This window comes from Galeopterus variegatus, unplaced genomic scaffold (genome assembly GCF_000696425.1).
Source record: "Galeopterus variegatus unplaced genomic scaffold, G_variegatus-3.0.2 Scaffold2841, whole genome shotgun sequence".
NCBI classification, from domain to species: Eukaryota; Metazoa; Chordata; class Mammalia; order Dermoptera; family Cynocephalidae; genus Galeopterus; species Galeopterus variegatus.
Genome location: NW_007728952.1, coordinates 87,728 through 95,573, shown reverse-complemented (window position 1 = coordinate 95,573; position 7,846 = coordinate 87,728). Strand labels below are relative to the sequence as shown.

The following is a 7,846-nucleotide window of genomic DNA, read 5'->3' as shown; positions in this document are numbered from 1 at the left end:
ATAAATTCACTCACACACACACACAATAACCGGGGGCGGGGGGGAAGAAGATATAACAACTACAATCCTTTGAAGTTGTTACAACAAGCAAACGGAAAGGACATTGTTGGGTGGGAGGGGGGAGAGGGAGGTTTCGGTGATGGGCCATAATAATCAACCACATTGTATATCAACAAAATAAAAATTTAAAGGAAAAAATAAATAAATTCCCATTTGATAATTCTAATATCTGTGTCATACCTGAGCATGATTCTGATGCCTGCTTTGTCTCTTTGGACTGTTTTTTTCTGCCTTTAAACATGTCTTGTAATTTTTGGTTGAAAGCCAGGCATAATGTATCATCATAGGAACTGAGGTAAATAGGCTATTAGGGTGAGGTTTCACGTTTATCTTGTTAGGAGTTAGGCTGTGTTTAATGTTCGATGTAGCTGCAGGGGTTGGAGGTTTCAGTTTCCTCTAGTGTTCTTACTTTTGTCTCCCCTGTTGTCTTCAGTTTTCCCTAAGAACTCTTTCTTAAATGTAGTCTGTGTGTTGCAGCTCTCTTAGTTGTAATCCACCATCATTATACTAGAGTCTGGTTGATATGGAGAGAAGAATCATTTTATGATTTTTTTAAAGGTTCTTTTATTTTAAAAAATTTATTTATTTGCAAAGAACACATGGTTTATTAAAGACTGCTCGCCATCAACAGCATTGATTCAATGACCAAAACAGGTGAAAAACAAAAGCAGATTAACATTCTGACCATCTGGAGTAAGACCTGCTGAATTTATGCAGCTCAATCTGTAAGTGTCCAATGTCTGGGAGTCAGTTTGTCAAGCAGAAAACCTCAGATGTTCTGGCTTTGTGGGAACCTCCCTTGAGAATCTGGAGAGGGGATATCATCAAAGGCAGGTCTTTTCCTCAGGTCTTATCCCACTGGAGACCTCTGCCTAACCAAGACATGGTCCTTGTGCTCTCGACTTTCACCTTAAGGTCTAGGAGAGGGCACTGGACCCAGCTCTGCCACAGAAGCAAATCAGATGCAGTGATTCAAGTAGTATGGTCCCAAGAGAGAGGGTAGGGGGACAGGAAAAGGGAATGCATCAGGTGTCCTGGGTAGTATCTGCTGGGTCCCAGGCAGTGGCCCAAACTTCAGGCTGTGAAGGGGCCAAAGTTGGGGCTGAACTACCAGTTGACAAGTTCTGGATAGAGGGTGCACAAGGCTGGCGGGAAGCAATGTCTGCCTCATCCCAGGGGTCTTCAAGTCTGGCAGGTGTACTGTCTCTCTTGTGTCCTGCACACTTAGTTCCAGTACAGACATCAGAGCCGTCCCACCAGTTCCTGCCGGGAAACTGGGGAGGTCCCTGAGGCTGGGGAGAGGATGCTGACTTTGACCTTGGGAAATCAAGAGAACTGTGTTTCCAGCTTCTTTTTACCTTCCAGCCCCAAAGCACTTGCCAATCTGCAATAAAAAGCCAGGAGAGTGAATAGTAAAAATTTCCCAAATGCTGTGTTGGGAGAAAAGGAAGCAAAAAAGCACGTGCATAACAACCTAGCAGCAGCCGGAGAAGCCTGGTGAAGGAACCATGGGGGATGATGTTTCTGGCCCACAGCTGGGTGGGGGAGGGTGGCAAAGAAGCCGTGCCCTCCAAACTCAGCAAGGCTTCAGGGCAAGAGGGCTGCTGGAGCCCTGCTCCTGCTGGCCAGTCTGCGGAGAGGATGAGGACCCTCATCCTTCTGTTCCCCAGCCTTCCAGACCCAAACCTCCTGTGCTCCTTACCAAAGGAGGGAGGCGACTTGATTAGAATAAGCCCTGCTCCTCCAGAAGTGGGAGCAGTCAGCTGCTCCTGCTCGGTGACAAGGAGAAGGTCAGCACCTCCCTCAGCCTGCATGGGACAGAGGGGCACGTGAAGGTGCAGACATGGCCCTCCTGGCACTGACAGATCCAGGGCTTCATGCTCAGCTACTCCTGGCCCCAGGAAGGCTCCCTTGGTGCCACCTGCCTGTCCTTTATGAGACTCACTGCCCCAGGGGGAGGGGTGCCTGGGAGCCAAGGGAATGACAACTCCTCTGATGTACTCGGATTCCAACCCAGGACAGAATCACCTTAATGTCCTTTTCCTTTGGGACAGGAGGGCCTTTGGGAAGCTCTGGAAAGACCCAGCTCTCCCGCTTCTCCCTCCTCCATCCACAAAGCAGGGGCAGGAAGCTGGAAGCTTTGCCTGGATCAGCATTTCTCAGCTGCTCTTGGTTTCCAAGATTTCTGTCATGAGGAGCAGGTTCAGGGCCCTCTAGTGAGGCACTGGGGACTCGCTTCCAGTCTGGGGGACCGGGGAGCTTCAGGCTGGGGGATGGGAACAGGATGCAAAGGCCCAATCTGACCTCCAGGGGCCTTGCTGAGCCAGACTCCTCATTCTGTCTCCTGGGTTCAGGGGAGCAGGGGGAGGAGGGAGGAGAAGCTCAGGATGAGGTATCCAAGGGGGAATGGCAGAGGGAGCATAATGAAGGAGGGACACGTGGAGCGAGAGTCACACAACTGTCTCCTGGGTTCAGGGGAGCAGGGGGAGGAGGGAGGAGAAGCTCAGGATGAGGTACCCAAGGGGGAATGGCAGAGGGAGCATAATGAAGGAGGGACACGTGGAGCGAGAGTCACACAAACCCTCTGTGGAAGAGGCGGAGGAGACAGAGGCAGAGGTAGAGCGACAGAGAAGGAGAAGCAGAGAGACCTAGAAGGATTCAAAGATACCCTCACCCCCCTCACGAACACACGCACCCACCCACGGAGGAGAAACAGAGACAGCTGGGGGATTCAGGGACACACACACCAACCAACAACGACAAACCGACACACACACAGTAAGATGGGGGCAGAGGCATGACCTGGGCCTGGCAGCCCCTTAGGTCCTTCAGAGTCACCTTCCCATGGAGAAGCCTAAGCACCATCCCCCAGCAGAAGCGGTTTCTGGCCCTTTTGCCATGCACCTCCCTGGCTAGTGCCAGAAAGCCAGAAGCAGGAAACGAGAAAGGGAGCAGCAAAGCAGAGACAGGGAGGGACCCTTGCCAGCTTCCCGCTGCCCCAGGTACAGTTCCACATCCTCCTCTTTCGAGGTGGAGCACACCTTCCCCATCTTGTAGGTGATGCCACGTTGTGAGTCATCCAGGCTCTTGATAAAGTTGTCCTCTCAGCCGTGTTTGGTGAAGTGGAAAAAGGTGTCTGCCTCAGTGTCCTCTTTCCACTTGCTGGCAGGGTTGGTGGCAAAGGTACAGTAGAGGGGCCCCACGGTCTCATTCATGCCTTGCACATAAGCGATGCCAGGGCTGAGCTTGGCATAGATGAACAGGATCCACTCCACCTCCCAGCGGGCCTCACAGCCGTTTAGCAGCACCTCCTGCTCATTCAGGGACCACAGCCGAGAGTGCTTCTTTGGGGAGCTCATGTTTGTGACCCTGCTCTGGCTGTGGGCCACTGTCTGGGATTTTAGCAATGTCTGTTCCACCCACTTACAAAGGGGCTCAAATTCATTCTGGGGGTCCAGAATGAGGCGTCAGGGGTACTCGGTGGCCCTCTGGAAGAAGGATATGTCTGGGCACAAACTCCGGACATCTTTGTCAATCTGCACCATCACCTTGTTGTCCTTGAAGTATGTGTTCCACCAGCTGTTGGGGTTGAGGTTGAGTAGATGGTCCTCAAAGGTCACATCCTCCCTGGATACACCCACGTTGGCCTTGGAAATACCAGGCTGGATAATCATTTCCCTTGGGAACTGAAAATACAGCTCCCTCTGCTTGGCCAGGATGGATGTGCATGAGGCTCTCTCCAATGGGAGGTAGTTCAAGAGAATCTGCACAGCAGGAGTGAAACGCTCTGGGAACTCCCCCACCCCAACCTTGGACAGCACGTGGAAGCTGACAGGCCTCAAGAAAGCATCTTAGAAAGCCCAGGGAAGACAAGATGAGCTTCCAGCAGAGGCACCACAGTCTGCCCTCACCGGGTATGCCACTAAAACTGAGTTCCTGAAGCTTTTCCAATGCAATTGAGGGATCCTTCAGGACAGCCTGGAAATCTGCAATCCAGCTCTTGTGAAGACTCAACGTGGTATTGACTTCCAGAACCCCACCCCAGCCCCACCTCCACTGCCACCTCTGCAGCTGCCCTATTTTTAAATTTTTTTTTATTTTAACATTTACTTGTACATATTTGTGGGGTACTTTAATACATGCATATACTACACCATGATTCGCTTGGGGTAGACAGCATAGTTTTGTACCCATTAGTCCACCACTTCTCCTCCCCCATACCCGCCTCCCCTCCCGGCCTCTGGAAATCATTATTCTACTCTCTACTTCTACGAGAACCACTTTTTTATTTTTTAAGATTACCCATAGGAATGAGATACACAGTATTTGTCTTTCTGTGCCTGACTTCACTTAACGTGATGGTTTCCAGTTCTATCCATGTTGCTGCAAGTGATAGGTTGCCATTTTTTTTTATGGCTGAGTAGTATTCCACAGTTTTTTTCTCCATTTAGCCACAGATGAGCATTTAGGTTGATCCCACCTCTTGGCTATCATGAGTAGTGCTGCAATGAACATGGGAGTACAGGTGTCTTTTTGATATATTGATTTCATTTCCTTTGGGTCTATATCTAGTACTGGGATGGCTGGGTCATAAGATAGATCCATTTTTAGTTCTCCAAGGAACCTCCATACTGTTTTCCACAGTGACTGCACCAATTTACATTCCCACCCATAATGAAGGAGGATTCCTTTTTCTCCCCATCCTCACCAGCATTTGTTATTTTCTGTCCTGTTGATAATAGCCAGTCTAACTGGGGTGAAACGATATCTCATTGTGGTTTTAATTTGCATTTCCCTGATGATTAGTGATGTTGAGCATTTTTCATGTGCTTGTTGGTCATTTGTATGTCTTCTTTTTAGAAATGTCTGTTCAAGTCCTTTGCCCATTTTTATGTTGGGCTATTTGATTTTTTGCTGTTGAGTTGTTTGAGTTCCTTATATATTCTGTATATCAGCCCCTTGTCTGATGTGTGATTTGCAAACACTTTCTCCCATTCTGTAGGTTGTTTCTTTACTTTGTTGATAGTGTCCCTTGCTATGGAGAAGCTTGTCAATTTGATGTAGTCCCACTTGTGTATTTTTGCTTTAGTCCTGTACCTTTGTACCTTTGTAGTCTCACTCAAAAAAGCAATGTCCACTCCCATTTCATGTAGTGTTTCCCCTATGTTTTCCTCTAGAAGTTTCATTGTTTTGGGTCTTAAATTTAGTCTTTAATCCATTTTGAGTAGGTTGTTGTAAATGAGAGATAGGGGTCTAGTTTCAATCTTCTGCATGTGGATATCCAGTTTTCCCAGCACCATTTATTGAAGAGGCTGTCCTTTCCCCACTGTATATTTTTGGCACATTTGTCGAAAATCAGTTGGCTATAAATGTATGGGTTTATGTCAGAGCTCTCTATTCTATTCCATTGGTCTATTTTTCTAGTTTTATGCCAAGTACCATGCTGTTTTGGTTACTATACTTTACAGTATATTTTGAAGTGATGAAGTGTGATGCCTTCAACTTTGTTCTTTTTGTTCAAGATTGCATTAACTTGCATTCGGTGTCTTTTGTGGTTCCATAAAATTTTAAGGATTGTTTTTTCTATTTCAGTGAAGAATGTCATTTTGGTAGGGATTGTGTTGAATGTATAGATTGCTTTGGGTAATATGGATAATTTGATGATGTTAATTCTTCCAACCCAAGAACATGGGATCTTTCCATTTATTTGTGTTCTCTCTCTCTCTCTTTTTTAAACCAGTGTTTTATAGTTTTCATTGTAGAGGTCTTTTACCACCTCAGTTAAATTTACTCCTAGGTGTTTCATTCATTTCGGTACTATCGTGAATGGGATTACTTTCTTGATTTCCTCTTTAACTATTTCATTATTAGTGTATAGGAAGGCTGTTGATTTTTGTATGTTAATTTTGTATCCTGCCACTATACTGAATTCATTTGTTAGTTCTAGTAATTTTTTGGTGCAGCCTTTAGAGTTATTTGTGTATAAGATCATGTCACCTGCAAATAGGGATAGTTTGACTTCCCCCTTTCCAATCTGTATATTTTTGGCACATTTGTCTAAAATTAGTTGGCTATAAATGTGTGGGTTTATGTTAGAGCTCTCTATTCTATTCCATTGGTCTATTTTTCTAGTTTTATGCCAAGTACCATGCTGTTTTGGTTACTATACTTTACAGTATATTTTGAAGTGATGAAGTGTGATGCCTTCAACTTTGTTCTTTTTGTTCAAGATTGCATTAACTTGCATTCGGTGTCTTTTGTGGTTCCATAAAATTTTAAGGATTGTTTTTTCTATTTCAGTGAAGAATGTCATTTTGGTAGGGATTGTGTTGAATGTATAGATTGCTTTGAGTAATATGGATAAGTTGATGATGTTAATTCTTCCAACCCAAGAATATGGGATCTTTCCATTTATTTGTGTTCTCTCTCTCTCTTTTTTTAAACCAGTGTTTTATAGTTTTAATTGTAGAGGTCTTTTACCACCTCAGTTAAATTTACTCCTAGGTGTTTCATTTATTTCAGTACTATCATGAATGGGATTACTTTCTTGATTTCCTCTTTAACTATTTCATTATTGGTGTATAGGAAGGCTGTTGATTTTTGTATGTTAATTTTGTATCCTGCCACTATACTGAATTCATTTGTTAGTTCTAGTAATTTTTTGGTGCAGTCTTTAGAATTATTTGTGTATAAGATCATGTCACCTGCAAATAGGGATAGTTTGACTTCCCCCTTTCCAANGTGTATAGGAAGGCTGTTGATTTTTGTATGTTAATTTTGTATCCTGCCACTATACTGAATTCATTTGTTAGTTCTAGTAATTTTTTGGTGCAGTCTTTAGAATTATTTGTGTATAAGATCATGTCACCTGCAAATAGGGATAGTTTGACTTCCCCCTTTCCAATTCGGATGCCTTTTATTGCCTTCTTTTGCCTTATTGGGCTGGCTAGAACTCCCAGTACTATATTAGATAAGAGCGCAGAAAGTGGGCACACTTATCTTCTTCCAGATCTTAGAGGAAAAACCTCCAACTTTTCCATTCAGTATAATATTAGCTATGGGTTGGTCACATATGGCCTCTATTGTGTTGAGATACATTCCTTCCATACCTAATTTGTTGAGTGCTTGTATCATGAAGGGGTGCTGGGTTTTATCAAATGCTTTTTCTGCATCTGTTGTAGTGATCATATGGTTTTTTTCCCTTCATTCTGTTGATGTGATGTATCACATTTATTTGCATATGTTGAACCATTCTTGCCTCCCTGGGGTGAATCCCACTTGGTCATGGTGAGTGATCTTTTTAATCTGTAGTTGGATTCTGTGTGCTAGTATTTTATTGAGGATCTTTGCATCTGTGTTCATTAGGGATATTGGTCAGTAGTTTTCTTTTTTTGTTGTGTCTTTTTCTGGATTTGGTATGAGGTTAATGCTGGCTTCTTAGAATAAGTTTGCAAGTATTCCCTCCTCTTCAATTTTCTGGAACAGTTTGAAAAGAACTGGTATTAGTTCTTCTTTAAATGTTTGGTAGATTTCAGCAGTGAAGCCATCTGGTCCTAGAGTTTTCTTTGTTGGGAGACTTTTTATTACTGCTGCTATTTCATTACTTGTTATTGGTCTCTTTAGGTTTTCTAGTTCCTCATGATTCAACCTTGGTAAGTTCTATGTGTCCAGGAATTTATCCATTTCTTCTAGGTTTTCCAGTTTGTTTGCATACAGTTGTTCATAGTAATCTCTTATGATGCTTTGTATTTCTGTGGTTTCAGTTATAATGTCTCCTTTTTCATTT

General features: G+C 44.1%; 1 protein-coding gene across 1 annotated transcript in view; it reads right to left on the bottom strand.

Moving 5' to 3' along the window:
* Positions 1–2,972: 2,972 nt before the first annotated feature.
* The window catches only part of LOC103599070 (TBC1 domain family member 13-like), a 7,368-nt gene continuing 2,494 nt past the window's right edge, over positions 2,973–7,846 (bottom strand). The window contains 2 exon segments of the mRNA XM_008583160.1: positions 2,973–3,826; positions 3,942–4,136. Coding sequence (XP_008581382.1) covers positions 2,973–3,826; positions 3,942–4,136 — 1,049 coding nt within the window.